At 42.6% G+C, this 17,394-nt stretch overlaps 1 protein-coding gene and 1 long non-coding RNA gene across 2 annotated transcripts in view; both read left to right on the plus strand.

The window, feature by feature from the left end:
- Positions 1 to 17,394, plus strand: part of LOC307045261 (B-cell receptor CD22-like) — a gene marked incomplete at its 5' end in the record, with an annotated part of 35,989 nt that overhangs the window by 10,909 nt on the left and 7,686 nt on the right. Inside the window, 3 exons of the mRNA XM_079690795.1 lie at positions 4,081 to 4,273; positions 5,032 to 5,243; positions 6,195 to 6,422. Of these exons, the coding sequence (XP_079546921.1) occupies positions 4,081 to 4,273; positions 5,032 to 5,243; positions 6,195 to 6,422 (633 nt within the window). The remainder of the gene's footprint in view (positions 1 to 4,080; positions 4,274 to 5,031; positions 5,244 to 6,194; positions 6,423 to 17,394) is intronic.
- On the plus strand, positions 8,498 to 10,053 carry LOC307040895. Its single transcript, XR_013808627.1, has 2 exons — positions 8,498 to 8,892; positions 9,012 to 10,053. It is a non-coding gene; the product is annotated as an uncharacterized lncRNA (long non-coding RNA).

Raw genomic sequence — 17,394 nt, forward strand, 5'->3', positions numbered from 1 at the left:
CAGAGTTTGTGAGGATACATCAGAAGGTATAAAGAACACAGTGAAGGGAGACTGTCACACTGAGAGAGAGAAGTGTATGAGTGAGAGAAGTGTGTGAGTGTGTGAGAGAAGTGTGTGAAGTGTGTGAGTGAGAGAAGTGTGTGAGTGAGAGAAGTGTGTGAGTGTTTGAAGTGTGTGAGTGTGTGAGAGAAGTGTGTGAAGTGTGTGAGTGAGAGAAGTTTGTGAGTGAGAGAAGTGTGTGAGGTGTGTGAGTGAGAGAAGTGTGTGAGTGTTTGAAGTGTGTGAGGTGTGTGAGTGAGAGAAGTGTGTGAGTGAGAGAAGTGTGTGAGTGTGTGAAGTGTGTGAGTGAAGTGAGTGAAGTGTGTGAGTGAGAGAAGTGTGTGAGTTATTGAAGTGTGTGAGTGAGTGAAGTGTGTGAGTGAGAGAAGTGTGTGACCACAGCACAGCCACAGTCCTGCTCTTCACAGACAGAAACACTGATAGCTAACCTTCAGCTCGTGCTGCTTGTTGTAGTTTGGTTTGAGTTTGGCTTGAATGAATATTATAAAATGTAAAACCCAAGCTAAACCTCAATGAACAAATGTTGAGATGTGACTTTCTGTACACATTATGAAACTGTCCAGGCAGTTTCATAATAATATCAAGTGATGTTAATTTGCATTAGTAGTTTGTGTAATTTGCATTGTTGAGATTTATTCACAGAACATGGTTTTAGATCTAGAAGTTTGGCTGCTTTTATAATAAAGGAAGACATTAGGATGTGTGTTCTCTTGTCAGTGAGAAGAGGTGCTCTGTTTACCACAAACTGGTCTCTCTCTGTGAAACAGCAAACCATGTAAAGCAATAATGTGAAGATGAAGGAAGTGGTGTTTTAAACCCCCTGCTTTCTGTCTCCTTTCTACCTTCAAGCCCACAGGGGGGCGTTAAGGTTTGTGATAACTCCCTTTCTTTTAATGTATAGAAGGTTTTACTTGTGTAAATCAATCTTCTTCTTTATTTTATTGTCACTGAAGCCACACGGAGACGAGAGGAGCAGCTATGAGTTTAACAGCGAGTGGATTTGTTGTCTTCCTTCTCTCTATGCTAGGTAATGTACATCCACATATTTTGTTATCCACATTATATTTAGCTTTTCGAAACACTTTCACACTTTACAAAACATTCCATACAAGCATAGAGCAAAAATACATAGGCATATATTAGTGACCAAACAAGATGTAATTAAATTAATTTGGAGAAAGTACAAAGAGACAACAGAAAGAAACGGAAATTAACCCAACAATCTACTTATTATTGAACTAAATAAACAAAACAAGCTTAACTCAACAGGGTCAATGAAATAACTAATCATAAACAGAAATTAATCGAACAGTCCACACAATGTTTAAAATGTGGTCATGTAGTGTAATGCACACTGACACAAAGAGGCAATACAGACGATGCAGGCCAAGAGCAACACCCGCCAGGCAGCAGTGTATCGGTGAAGCACAGACGTTGAGGCAAAACAGCTGTCTTTCTGTATTAGGCTCCCAGCGCAGGTGATGTTAAGATAATAATACTACATTCATATTATTCAGGAAGGATGAGACAAGCAAAAAGCGTACCTACCGATCAGGCAAAGTTAAGACACACAGCAGGAGAGCTTCGTTCAGCAGAGGCAGCAGACATGGGCTGCAGGATCCCTGCAACGGTCTACAACCAGCAATAAACATTTAGTATGTATGCTACTTGTCATGCTAAGCATACAACAAACGGCAGCCACCACAAATCGATGCCAGCGGAGAAAGCACGTAAACGGAACCCGGAAGTGGCCTTCGTGCCAAAGAGCAAGAGGGAGCAAGAGCGACACTGACCCCTCCTTAGAAAGGTTGCCCCGTGTTGATAGGGCTGTACAGTTTATCCTGCTGCATTGAGATAACGACGAACAAGTACATTTAAATGTGCCAAAACAATCAGTGTTGAATATTAAACTTTACATTGTTTCCGGATCCTGGTTCAGTTTCAGATGTTTCACTGTCCTCTACTGGGGGATCTTAAGTGAGACACATTCAGGCTTCATCACTCAGAGAGCTCCCTCCACTGTCTGCTTTAAAGGGTCAGTTCACCCAAACTACTGAAGTACTGATGTCCTCTCTTACCTCCTGAACATGCAAATAACTCATAATAAAGTTTGCTGTATGCTCTGAGGTTGTTTTTCAAATGTTAAAGTGTTTTAATAAATGTAAACATATGTTTACAGTTAACTCAACTGATCTATCGAAACATCCAAAGTCATTGAAAATGTGTTTTTCGTATCATTAAACACTGTGTGTCCAAATCCTACCAGTCCACTTGATAATGTGTGTGATGTGTGTGTTCATGTTGGGTTCACACTAACAGGCATGGGAGTTTCTCACGTCTCAGAGTTCTGCATTTCTCTGAAACAGAAGCAGCCTGACCGCAGAGAGCACAGAGAAGAAACAAACCAAGAGAAAATAAATGACATTTTCCATTTTCTCTAATAATTAATTTGGTTCTCTTCATCCTGTTCAGTCAAACTGCCTCGTGGGTTCACAGGTTAATGCATTCCTGTTCCTTCACTACACCTGCAGACTGTGTGACGTCCTCAGTGCTCAGAGAGATGAACTGTTTCACCCTGATCATTTTAAATCCTTTCAAATGCTTTTTACAGGAGTCAGTGTAGGTAGCTAAACGGGTCTTTAACCAGAGTTTATTGAGTTTAAGAAAAGTGTATTGTTTGTTAAACAACCAAACTTTACTGTGTAGTCGGTGTTACTGGGGTTTGGCTCATCAAGCATATTAATCGTCTAAAGAGGAAGTAAATCTAGTCTCTTAACAGCCTGATATCCGTCTTCTGCTCATTGCTTCAGAGGAAAGGCATCTTTGAACACATGGTTCCTCCTTCACTGTGAGTAGAAACCGTTTATTGATGTAATGATTCTGTATACCTCCTGTGAACATTATTTAATCTGACATGTTTTATAGTCTCACAGAGATGAGAGGAGCAGCTATGAGTCTAACTGCAGCAGCGAGTGGATTAGTTGTCTTCCTGCTCTCTGTGTCAGGTACTGTACATCTACACTTACATTCATCACATGAACAGAGGGGATTCTGGGAAATGTGGGACTCGTAAAACCAGGTCACATGTGGGAATAAGTGGATCAGGGTTGGATGAAATGCAAACTTTCCAGAAATATTCAAAATATGTTTTTTGTTTAGCTTTGATGAAACACTTAGATGTTACCAAGTTTTAGTAGTTTTTTACATGTAAAGGATATTTGTAAAAATATCTTTCCTGTATTGGTCAACGTCATTTGCTCACAAAAGTAAGTGTGTGCTTATTACTCTCACACGCTTCAAACTGAACATATTGTTCATTCATAACTGTTCCCTCCTCTCCATGTTATAACACTTTGCTATGTTGTGTTTTTAAGATGAACCTGTTTAAAAAACTGTTTTTCATTTTCATAAAAATGTTAGTGTTTTAGAGGGATATTTTCTCACTAGTCATTTCATACTGGCACAACTTCTCTTATGTCGCCATACCTCTGCACCAAACCCTTCTAGTTCCTTCTTTACTCTCTGACCTCAGAGTTATATTCCCACGCTCTGAGTTAAAAGCAGTCTTCTTCTTTTTCTTATCTGTATATCAGACAGAAGCTGCTCACACCTTCGTGTTCTGCATTTATTGTTATTGTTCACACTTACCTCTGCAGCAACCTGACCACAGAGCGAACAGAGAGGAAACTGTTCAGAGAATCTCACACTATTCTAATTAATGTGATCACTAATCATTCACTGTTCATTTATATGAAGGCATTTTCCAATCTTGAGTCAAACTGAACATACCCTTTTTGTGTAGACTTCTGTTCTACCTGGTTTGATTAAGAAACAAAGTCAAAGAGTATCATTGGTTTCAAAGTGCCTAAGAAGGAATTCACATGTGTTTTTCTGCTCTATCCCAGTAAAGTTTGTAAAATGTTTATTTTTACATTCTTTGTTGAAAGTACTGATCAGGCAATTTCTCAACTATTTATAGATTAACTTTGATTCTAGTTTCTGATGTGCTCTGTGTTTCAGTGGTTCAGGGTCAGGATGACTGGGGAGTGACTTACTCTTCTACTGAGATCTGTGCAGTGAAAGGATCAACAGTGGAGATAAGCTGCAGCTACACATACCCATCTACATGGAATGGCAGAGTTAACAAAGTAGAGAAAACATTCTGGTTTAAACAGAAAGATGGTGAACCTGTAGATCTGACCACAGACTCAGAGTACGCAGGTCGTGTAGAGAATCTCTGTGAAAACAACATCTGCACTCTGAGAATCAGAAACCTGAGAGAGAGAGACTCAGCTGAGTACATGTTCAGGATCATAACAAACCAAGCAGGAGGAAAATATAGTGGTTCACCTGGAGTCACTTTGTCCGTCTCAAGTAACAATTCTCAATTATATGTTAATTATTTATTAATGTCTTGAATATAATAATAATAATATACATGTGTTTTGACAGTTTTTGTCTTAAATACAATTCCTGTTCCTTCATAAATCCAGATCTCCAGATCACATCAGATGCAGACTGGCTGTATTGTGAAAACAGTGGTCATCGATCTTCTGATCCTTCCTACATCTGGTACAAGAACAGACAAAGAATCCAGGGAGAAACATCTTATTATATAGACAAACCGAACAAGGCAGACAGTTATTCCTGTGCTTTGAAGGGACATGAGGACTGTCCCTCTCCTGCAGTGTGTGAGTTTACTCCAAACACTTCTTTCAACACATAAACATCTAGTGGTGTTTTATATTGAACTCAACAAGTCATTTTTTACTCCTGTTCAAATTATTGCTGAAAGATAGAAAAAAAATATGTTTTTATTTGTTCAGGTTTCACTGGTCAAACCTGCAACAGAGTGGCTTACACTGAGAGAAGCATCTGTGCCCCCGAAGGATCCTCAGTGAACATTTCTTGCACGTACAGCAGCTTTGAAGATGATGTTCAATCTAAGTTCTGGTTAATTTCTGAGCGTAGTCATCAGGGACAGAATCCCTCTCAACCTGAGGACCTTAGTGAAGACTCCCAGTATGCAGGTCGTGTTCAGATCCTTGACACAGAGAGAGGACGCTCCACTCTGAGGATCTCTGACCTGAGAGACTCAGATTCAGCTCAGTATCTCTTCAAATTCAAAACACCAAGCTTTGAATGGAGGAGTGATTTACCTGGAACCACTCTGACTGTCACAGGTACTGATCAACACACACTGATGTACATTTTATTTAGATTTTTATTTATTTAACCAGATAAAAGCATTAAGATACAATCTCATTTACAATGCTGACCTGGCCAAGAAGGCAGCAACGTCACACGTTCTTACACATAACACAGACATATAAAATACAGAGAACACAACTAAGTAAACAAAAGAAGAAAAGCAGTCCCTACATTGAGCACATTAGGACATTAAGAAAGGTGAACTACTTATTACTGCAAGAGCAGCTGGTGGTAAGGACCTCAGACAACTTCAATTTAAAACTTGCTATAGGGACAAGTGCCCTCAGTTTGAGGCGTGATTGAAGGTCATTCCAAGAACAAGGACCAACATAAAAAAATACTCTTTTTTCCAGCCTCAGTCCGCACGGCAGGAACCTGGACCCGTATCCAGGCCCTGGATCTGAGGTTGTAAGATTCATAAACTGGAGCAAATCTGGCTCATATGTGCAGTGGAAGCTTACCTAAGATGGCTTTATACAAACCAATGCTGAATCCTACGCATATAAGTGAGGAATATCCAGTTAGGCTATACAGTGTGCAAGGATGAGTCCTATAGGGTGCATTTGATATATAACGCAGTGCAGCATGGTAGAGTGGGTCAAGTTTGGCCAAACCAGTGGGAAAGGCAAATAGATTGCATCACCGTAGTCCAGCTGGGACAGGAATAATCCAGAGACTAATCTTTTACGGGAAGAAGTTGAAAAACAACGTTTCAATTTCTTTGTTAGAACTTCAATACAATCAATCAAATACACAGAACACCTACAAATACTGGAAAAGTAGATGTTTGTGTAATGACTATTGGATGAAGAGTTAATGTGGCTCTTTATTTCCAAATAGCAATACACAGTGGTGTGAATGTGTATGCACATCTATACAAAAAGACCTTTTGCTATACTATTGTTTCTTGTTCTAACGTCCAGCTCTCCAGGTGCAGGTGATCAGAGCAAAGCTCTACAACTATTCTACTGAGGCTGAGCTGAAGTGTCACAGCAGCTGCAGTCCAGCTGGTTCTCTGAACTACGTCTGGTTCAACAACGGAAAGAAAATCAAAGCAACGATGATATCTTCTTATAAAGCCTTGTTTCATCCCAGAGACAACATCTCTTGTGCTTTGGAAGGACATGAAGACTTCCCCTCTCCTGCAGTGTGTGAGTTTACTCATAAATACACACTGACATTACAATACACTGACAAATTCAGACATACTGGAGTCACAGAGGTCTTCTGAAGTTCATTACATACATTTCATTTCATACAAGCGACTAACAATAAGTGCAGATAACCATAAAGATACAAACAGCAAGTAGAACATTAGCTTGCAATAAGCCAAACATGTTAGGTGTTACAAGTGTTTACAAATGATGTCCAAGTCACTGTTCACAGTGTCTTTTAAACTGCCCAGTGCTCTCAACCAATATAAATATGAAGATTCAAAAAGTACTAAATGTTTGCTGTCCACGGCTGACGTTAAATCGACCGGACTTCTTTCTGCGGATTGATATGACTGCACATAGTCCCTTGATCCTCCTTAACAGCAGTCATGTTATCCTTAGCAGCGTTCTGTTAGCGAGTATTAGCAGCCTCTGAAATGTCCAAATTCACCAATCAGAATCGAGTTTTCAACTAAGCCTTGTAATAAAAGGAGAAGAATGTGTGGGGTCATTGATGTAAAAAGATAAATAAAGATTTGTTATTGGCTGCCAGTTTCCAGGAATCCAACACAAGGATCTATATCACAATATATAAATAATTAAAAACATATTGAAGGCAATCATTTGTGATAACATGTTTTAATATTTGAAATACTTTTTATTTCCATATCCTTTTTCCAGACTCTCCAAAGCTTCCCTCTGTGTCAGTGAGTCCCTCTGCTGAGATAGAGGAGGGCAGTTCAGTGATTCTGACCTGTAGCAGTGATGCTAACCCAGCAGCTAACTACACCTGGTACAAGGAGGATGAAGACTCTCCAAAAGCTTCAGGACAGATCTTCACCATCACTGACTTCAGAGCTGAACACAGTGGGAGTTATTCCTGTGGAGCCCAGAACAAGTTAGGACGTAGTAACTCCACCTTTCATCTGAGTGTTGGAGCAGGTAAGTTTTATGCATTCATCTTAAACCACACACTTATCAGCTTGTTTATTTTCAGTCACATTGTCTGGTAGGAGGCTGAAAAGGGAGTGCATGTTCAAATGTACCTTTCCGGTTCGGGATAGAGGTTGTTTCCTTTCTTTTACATAAGGAAATAATTGTCCTGAGGGTCCAGATTCAGTATGGGGTGCAGTCTTTCCCTTTGTACTCAGAGTGAGAGTTGTGTCTGTTTTGTGAAGCTTATGCCGTGTGCCCTCAGGCTGAGAGATATTCCATCGGTATTGAGAAGGAAATAATGAATGGAGTATAATCACCCGTTCATCACAAAACTAACAATGTCATGAATGTATTTGATTTGTTTCAGCTTCTTGAACATTGGACAAGTCTCTTTTTATTAACATTACTTTTAAAACAAATTATAATATACGTTTTTTGGGAATAGGATGTTTGAAAATATAGTCTTACACTGCTCCTGGTACTAGGATGGGTTAAGAGCAGAGAACAGATGTCACTCTGTGTGCTGTGTGCTCTGCAAGTGTGACCATTCAAGAGGGTTTCATCCCTCCAATTCTATTATAATATTATCTATTATATTACACAACCCCTGTAATACTCCAAAGTGCCCCTAGGGGTCCTTGTATCCATATTAGGGAAACACAGCTGTATTAACTGTCTGTTCTCTGTTGATCTCTGTTTCTCAGGATCATGGAAGCGACCAGCTGCTGTAACAATCTCTGTTGTTCTCCTGGCTGTCATTTCTCTCTCTGTCTTCCTGTGGATCAGGTGAGCAGATCTGATCATCTTAATCATTGTTTGTTAAATCATTAAAAGTCTGTTTGTCTGATGGCAAACATTTGTTTCTTCATAAACTCTCCTAACCAGAAGAAAGAGGACTTCTAGAGACTCCTCTGAGCCTGAAGAGAGAGCGGACAACAGGGAAGAGGTGAGAATAGATACTTATGTAATTAATCTAGTACAAAATAAAACATATTACTCTCAATTTATAATGAGGAGTATTTCATGGTCTTTAAGTTCTTATAGAAAACTGATCTGACATAGAAGGACCTCTTGCTGCTCTTTTTACATCCTTCTATAAAAAGTTAATTTATATCTCAATCTCTTTGATTCTCCTCTTAGACGTGAGTACATTTCAAGTTCATCCAGAAGTTTTCCTATCTTTTATCCTTTAATCTTTTCTGTCATAAAGCATCAAGTTGATGAAGCAGAGATATGTTCCCATCATTACCACAGCTGCTGTTGCTTTGGCCTTTTCTGTCCTGGGTCCATTCCTCTGGAAATGAAATATCTATTCATGTAAACATGCGTGGATTCATTTGTTTTCCTCCCTGCAGTGTGTACCTGATCAGCCGGAGCAGCAGGAGGACCTTCAGTATGCCAGCGTTCACTTCTCCAACAACCGGGAAGACCCTCTTTACTCCAACATGAGAGCAGATGAGCCCCTCAGACACACGGAGCAACAGGAAGTCCCGGAGTACGCTGCCGTCAAGTTCAGCAGTGCTGCCCCGAGGTGAGCAGATCCTCACACAGGAACATTACCCTCATTACAAGATTAAAGTTACATAACTCAATCAATTCATTACTTTAGCATGAATATTATTATTAATAAATACATCATTTATCTCTCAGGACCAGAGGGAAGGACCCTGGAGAGGATCCAGCTGCATTTTACAGCATGATCAACAAATCCAGATGAACACAGCAGGCGTTGCTTTTCTTATATTTTCGTAATTATTTTACATTAAAATCTGTAATTTCCAGGTTAATTAAGATTTGTTTTAAATATAGGATGTGCTTCACCAAGAATGTGTCATAGAAACAATTATATATCTTAGAGAAACCTACATGTATACGTTCAACATTGCTGAGCAAATGTATTATACTCTGATTGGGTCAGCTGGATTACATATGGAATATAAAGTGTTTTTTATTACATTATTTAAAAAAGAAAAAGGCTCACTGCAGTAATCCCAAGTAGCCCTAGTGGAAAGTATTTCTAGACTTAATGCATTATATTGTAAATAACACTTGTGTAACATGATATTTGCTTAAAAAACTAAAAGGTAGGTTTAGCCGCAACAGTTGGCTTCCCACTGCCATCTCTTTGTGTCGAAAAACTGTAAATATTACGGATTATATTTTACTGGTCACAAATAATTGCCATTTACATTCTTTACATTTTTGGATAATTTTTTATATTACTATTAACATTCTTTAATTAAGTACAACTATACATGTTTGCTATTGAAAAACAAATTGATATTGCATAGGAACATCTGGCAGCTTATCTAGTTGCAGTTTCATCCTGCTGCCACTAGGTTTCAGTAGAGAGCCGTATTTCATTGATAAAAAACATTTCCAAGAGCCTGTCAAGTGCATTTCCCTTTGTGTGGGTACGGTCATTTCCCCTACGTTCTTTGTTGTTCTTTTTACCATTTCCATTATTCACATTTCAGAGAGTTACATTTAGTTGTTCTGTAGGTATATAACCATCACAGCTCATTACAACTGTTTATCATGCTTCCTTTTTTATAACTGTTATAATGACCCTTTTCTTGTGTGCTGTATAACATGTGTTTACATTTTCCTTCTGCAGGTCTGTGTTGATTTGCGTTAATAAAAAAGATGTCCATACTAGTGCCATTACCTGTGATGTCAAAAATAAAAACAATCGCATGTGTCTGCTTAAAATAAAAAAGCTGGAAACAGTCAAAAGAAAATAAGCTGCAGTGATGAAAGTGTCACACTGACTGAGTAAAGATTGTGACCACAGCACAGCCACAGTCCTGCTCTTCACTGCACAGTGTGGTGTTACAGCTACATGCATTAGCTGATCTAGTTGCAGTTCCCCACTGCTGCCACTAGGTTAAAGTAAAGAGCCATATTTCACTGATAGAAAACTATTTCCAAGAGCCTGTGAGTATACTTATACGTTGTGTGTAGACCATAGAATGTATTTATAAAGGTTTAGAAACTCCTTCTTCCCACATATAGGTTTTACACCTGTTATTACGACTCTTCTGGATTTCATGTGTTTATATTTTTCTTATTCTGTTCTGTATTCTGAGGACTGCAGATGGATATAGCTATAATCTGGCATAATTCATATCTTCTCTTTTCTGAGGTTAATGTCTTTGTGTGAATGCTCTTTGAAATAAATACATACTATCTATATATCTATATCTATCTATCTATCTATCTATCTATCTATCTATATATATATATATATATATATATGTAATACGGAAGAGGATTAGGGCCACATTATATATATATATAATATATATATATATATATATTATTTTGCTATAATAAAAAAGGTTAAGATTGCCATAACCTGTGATTTCAAAATAGAAGAATGTTATCTCTTTGCTTGACATAACAACACTGAAAACAGTAAATAAATGAAAAGCTGCAGTGATGAAAGTCAAGTGTCAGGATACATTAGAAGGGGAACACATAAAGGCTGACTGTCCCACTGAGTCTTCAATGACGGAAACACTGATAGCTAAGTTTCAGTTTGTGCTGCAGATTGTACTTTGGTCGGGTTTTACATCCACATTTTTTAAACAGTGACTTTATAAAATTATCTTTCTCGAGAAATAATTTTCTCTTGTTAGTCTGGGCCGGTGGTCTGGTGTTGATGATACAAGTTCACCACAAAACTGCTGTCTTTCTATGAAACAACAAACTTCTTAAACTAATACTGTGAAAAGGAAGGAAGTGGTGTTTTTACCCACCTGATCTGCATCACTGTTCTACTTTCGAGCCCAGAGAGGGACATTAAAGGTAGGGTAAAAGGCTGACAGGCAGGCAGGTCGGCCCTGCTAAAATGATTGGATTGCCGACCTGCCTGCAGCCTTCCATCTGTGCACAAACTTATCTCGTGCCCTCATTGGTCATGTGCCCTCATGTGTGTGTTGGAGGAGGGGCTCTGTAAGGTAGTCTGAAGGAAGGGGCAGATTTTTTCGGCTGCTTACTTTCAAATTCTAGCGCACTCAAGCTGGTTTCTCCATTTTTACCTACCCTACCTTTAATGTCAGCTTAGTAAATTATTATCTACAATGGACTACGCTTAACTAACAGACTAATTTCCACCACTCATGGATCACACCCACCTTTTCTTTTGAAAAACTGGGTGACATACTGTCGCCCTTTAGTCCCTCTCTCTTGTCTTTCTCTCCTTTCTTTTCTTTTTTCAAAGCCTGACTTTGTTAGTCGTGGAGACATGGTACACACCAGTGGCCTCATTTATAACGCCTTGCGTAGGATTCACGTGGGAAGTCTGCTTACATAGTACAAAGCAAAAAAATAGGTACAGACATTTTTTCCGATTCACAAAACGTTGCGTACTCTTCCTACGCCGGTTTCCCTTTATAAATCACAATCGATTCGAAATGCGGTGTAGCTTTTGCGGGATTCACGTAACGCCCATATTTGCCTATAAATAGTCAAAGAAACGCCCATTCATTCATGTTGACTGACTGCATGAAGAAGATCGCAGGAAATGACGACAGAACAGCTAAAAAAAACATCTCACACCGTGTCAAATTTAGGTTATTATGGGGAGGTCGAGATAAATCATATTGTATGGTGGATGCAGTTTGAACCAGAGTTGCAGCGTGGAAGTCGGATCATCACCAAAATAAATAGGGGTCCGAAAAAGGTTAATGCCAAAAAAATACACATAAGCCGAGTACTTTTCCCACAATAGTTAATCAGAACTACGATATATTTGCGTTCACACGAAAAAGCCCCAGGAACTAAATGAGTTCATCAGAACCATTTTTACGCCCCGTAAAAATCCCAAAAAGTTTTGTGAAGCCGCCATTTTATTATCCTCGCATTAGCATTATTAGCATTAGCATTAGCCCAGCGAACAAACGCAGAGAGACTAATTTATGGCAACACAAAAGAAAACATGGGAGCGGTGGAGATGAGGATGTGTCGGCGTTCTGGCGATTTACTCGGAAGGCTTCAGTAGAAGCTGCTGGGACTCCCAGCAGCTTCTACTGAAGCCTTCCCCAACTCCGGAGACTTCCGGCCGGGGACTCGGGGTGGCAGTATATGCCGTGAAGTGGTTTACGGCCCGCCAGCAAACCCAAAGCAGAAGAAGAAGAAGTGACGTCAGCGGCTTCCTTTGCCTAATCCACACCCAGGAACTCATTGCGGTGTGAACGCGATCTGCTTTAGTTCATCAGAACTAAAACAGTTCTGATGAACTGAGTTCTCATGAACTATTGTGGGAAAAGTACTTGGTGTCAACCCGCCTATAGCCTAGCCTTCCTCAGGCAGTGTGTTTGTACCGGGGACAGGAGACCCCCCCATGATGAGAAACTGTAAGAAATGATCGGGGAATCCCTCCGGAGTGTAGTCATGACGACTGGATCTGAATTATTGTTTTGTATTTGGTGGTTTCTGTTCCAGCTGTCGATCAGCAACTTTATATCCATAATCCACCAGTTAAAGGAAATACAACTAATGTGTTGTGTTATATTATTATAATAATAATAATAATAATGATGGATTACATTTTTTATTTAGAGTGCTTCTACAGGTGCTCAAAGCGCTTTACAATTACATATTACACATATTAGACATGTATATGTCAATACTGTGGACATTACCCACAGGAGCAAATGCGGGCAGAGTGTTTTAAAGGACGCAACGGCCTGACGCAGTGGCGGCCGAGGCGGGTTTCGTACTGGAGTTCACCAACGCCCCTTGATCTGTTGATCAACGCTCAACCAAAGCCGCCGTTTTACATTTTAGCTGTACAATTTACGATATATTGTGTTCTTAGTTTCCATACATCCTGTGTTTTACGAGTGACTTATCAAGTAGGCGGCGAACGGCATAAAACATGATTAAACATGAAAGTTCCCATCAGCAGAAACACGTGGGTTTGCTATCCTGGCTCCAAAATGTTGGAATGAGCTCCCCATTGAAATCAGGACAGCAGACAGCTTACACATCTTCTTCAGACTGAAAACTCATCTCTTTCGACTCCACTTCGAGCGATAGAATTACTAACAAAGCACTTATATACTAACAAAGGACTGGCTTATCTAAAGCCAGTTGAGCAGCACTTGAAATGTTTGGCTCTATGAAATCTGATGTACTTATGATTCTGTTTTCTTCAAGTTTGTATCTTCTTGGTCGAACACACTTATTGTAAGTCACTTTGGATAAAAGCGTCAGCTAAATGTAATGTAATGATAGTATATAAAACCATGCTCGTATCTATACAATAGAAATGCAACACGGCGTCAGTTTAGACGTAATTCTGACCTCATGCTTACCGCATCATTTATGAGAAAACATTTCATAACATTAACACAACATATTCAAGGTGGTTTTAAATAACATATTGTGGTGATTGACATTATTCACCCACGGATCTATGGGTTGGGGTATTGTTCCGCACGGACATTTTGGTTAACCGGACTTCCTGTTTCTGCCGGTCTTCGCTTCCCGGGCTTCTCTCAGGCGGAGGCTCAGTTTGCCCTCTGGGGAGTGACTGATGACGCTGCACGCTATTTTCAAGTCGTTTCGGCGCTGGGGAGCTCCACTGCGACCCGGATGGTGGGCTTAATTACATCTCCCCCTGCCCAGGATAAATATGCAGTGTTCAAGGCTTTCCTGCTAAAGACTTTCGAGCTGTCACGGTCGGAACGGGCCCGACGCCTGCTCGCTATTCATAGCCTGGGGGACAACAAGCCTTCCGACCACATGGAAATGATGCTCAGCCTGCTGGGTACGGAAGAACCTCATTTTTTTGTTCATATAACTGGTTCTTCAGCACATGCCGCTGCATATTCAGACAGCGCTCGCTAACACGGCTATTACTGAGCCCCACGCTTTTCTTCCTGCCCACCCAGCATTTTACCCCTGAGGTGCTGGCCCCGACACGCAGCGGCACCTTCCCTGGAGCAGGCATGCCACCTAGCAGAGGCTCCGGGGCTGACGTCAGCAACTCTAGCCCTGGCCTGTGTTATTACCATGCACGCTACAGGGACGAAAGCGAATATGTGCCGTCCCCCCTGCACCTACAAGGTAACGGGAAATGCCAAGGCCTGCGCTCGGTAGTGGCCGCGAGCGTGGGCACATCCAACCGGCTCCTGTTCATCAGGGACACCCTCTCTGGTCGCAGACTGCTTTTTGACACAGGAGCCCAGCGGAGCGTCCTGCCGGCTACCGTGGAGGATGCCGCCGGTGGGGGCCATGGCCCACCTTTAACACCCGCTAACGACACCCCTATTCGCACCTATGGCACGGATACAGTGGACCTGTGCTTCGAGGGTCAGCGGTTTAAGTGGGATTTCGTCACGGCTGACATCTCCTTCGCCCTGCTCGACGCAGACTTCCTGTGCGCTCACGGACTGCTGGTGGACGTCAAGAACAGCCGCCTGGTGGACGCACTGACGTTTGCCTCGTTCACATGTACCCGCGGCGAGGCGTCATTCAGCGTGTTCTCCAGCTCACTGGGCGACAAGTTTCAGCACCTTCTCAGTGAGTTACCCGACCTTTTCCGCTGCCACTACTAAACACGGGGTAGAGCACCACATTGACACTGAAGGCCCCCCAGTCTACGCTAGGGCCCGGCAGCTCAACCCTGACATGCTGGCAGTCGCCAAGTCAGAGTTCGTCAACTTGGAGCGTCTGGGCATTATCCGCCGCTCAGACAGCCCTTGGGCTTCGCCGCTTCACATGGTCCCGGTGGCTGGCGACCGTGTGGCGACCGTGTGGTGACTACCGCCGCCTTAACGACACCACTATGCCAGACCGCTACCCGGTTCCTCACACCCAGGACTTCTCTGCACACCTGGTGGGCAAGCTGGTCTTCTCCAAGGTGGATCTGGTGTGGGGCTACCACCAGGTTCCGGTGCACCCCTCGGACGTCCCCAAAACTGCGGTGATTACGCCGTTCGGGCTTTTCGAGTTCCTGCGTATGCCGTTTGGACTTAAGAACGCAGCTCAGTCCTTTCAGCGGCTGATGGATTCAGTGCTCAGAGACATGCCATTCATCTTAGTCTATTTAGACGACATCCTTGTCGCCAGCTCCTCCTCCGAAGAGCACCAGGCACATCTCCGGATCCTTTTCGTGAGGCTCAACCAACACGGCCTGATTATCAACCCGGCATCAGATTTCATTTTTAGTTGCTGCTGTAGCGGAAGCTTAGTACAATTATTTTTGATGAAATACTCCAAATCTCCACCCTCCATAATTGCACTTGCTTCAGTTACTTGCTACTTTTTAAGGGCGGTGATGACTGTTACAGTACGAACTGAAGTTCATGCGATTTGATTGGATTGTGAGGCATGACGTGAGCCTGATCTGATTGGTCAATCCCTCAATTTGTTTTCACCAAGGGAAGCTAATTTCGGCTGGCCTCCTCTCGCATCAGAGAGTGCAATCTACTGTTTCAACATAACATCTAGAGGGGCGCTGTTTCACTCTTTGTAAAATACTCAATGAGAATGGGGGAGAGATGGGCCAGCAGAATAATTACCGAAACTGAACAAAGTGTTTTTATTTATTTATTAAATTATAACTATAATCCAAAAAAACAGGGGAAGCCTGGCTTCCCTTGGCCTCCAGGAGAAAACGCCACTGAGTTCAAGGGATAATTCTCACTCACCTCTTGCTCTTGCCCTGCACTTGAATGTGCCAGTTGAGCTGGTTCTTCCAGCAGCTCAACTCTGTCCCTCATCATGAACGCAGGAGGCTGGCTGTATATCTGAACTTGCGCCTTCATCATTCTCTTCATCATCTTGCACTTGTTCTAAGCTGCTGCTGATCGTGCTTGTAACAGCGCTGCTGCCAAAAAGGTCTGTCAATTTCCGACATGTATATGCTTCACCTGCGAGTGACTTCACCTTTTTTTCTCTTGCCTTCTCGGCCCCACCTTTTTCTTTTAGTTTTCTTTGATTTTTATCCATATTTTTTCATTCTCCTGTCTGTCGCGGCGTCTAATCCCTTCTCTTCGTGTGGCCGGTATTTTTTCTTCGTCGTGTGTGATTATTTGACAGATAAGAACCACACAACTGCATTAGCGGCCACTGTCGCCTTCTGTCGGCCGTCAGCGCAACTTCGTTCGTGGATCACAAGCCACTTACCTTCTGCATGTCCAAGGTGGCCGAGCCGTGGTCCGCCCGACAGCAACGCCAGCTTTCGTACATCTCCGATTACACCACGGACATACGGCACATCGCTGGCAAGTCTAACGTGGTCGCGGACTGCCTCTCCAGAGCGGTCATCGCAGCTGTGCAGCTGGGCCTCGATTACCTCCGCATGGGTGCTGACCAGACCTCTGACCACGGGGTCCAGACCCTCAAGGCCTCGGTCACGGGATTACGCCTGGAGGAGGTTACGGTCGGTGACTCGGGCGCGAAGCTGTGGTGTGACGTCTCCACCGGCCAGCCTCGACTGCTAGTCCCTGCGGACTGGCGCCGACCCGTTTTTGTGGCGGTTAAAAATCTTTCCCACCCCGGTAGGAAGCCGTCCGTGAAGTTGGTGTCGCAGAAGTTTGTGCGGCAGGGGCTTAAGAAAGACGTGAGATCCTGGGTCGACTCATGCGTGGCCTGTCAACGGGCCAAAGTCCACCGCCAAACTAGGGCCCCTTTTGAACTTTTTGCGGTTCCTGAGAGGAGGTTTGACCATGTCAATGTGGACCTCGTAGGTCCGCTTCCCCCCCTCTCACGGTTTTATGATGGTGGACAGGACGAACCACTGGCCCGAGGTCGTTCCCCTCACCTCGACGTCAGCTTCCAAAGTCGCCCGTGCTTTCATCGGCACGTGGGGGGCGTGCTTCGGGACCCCGTCTGACCTCTCCTCTGACCGCGGTTCTCAGTTCACCTCGGAGCTGTGGAACGCTGTTGCTGTGGGTTTGGGGGTCAAGCTGCACTGCACCACCGCATGGATTGTGTGAGCGGTTTCACTGATCCGTGAAGGCGTCACTGCGTGCCGGCTTGACAGGCAGCAACTGGGTGGATAAGCTCCAGTGGGTTA

Source organism: Notothenia rossii, assembly GCF_949606895.1.
Source record: "Notothenia rossii genome assembly, chromosome: 1".
Classification (NCBI taxonomy): Eukaryota; Metazoa; Chordata; class Actinopteri; order Perciformes; family Nototheniidae; genus Notothenia; species Notothenia rossii.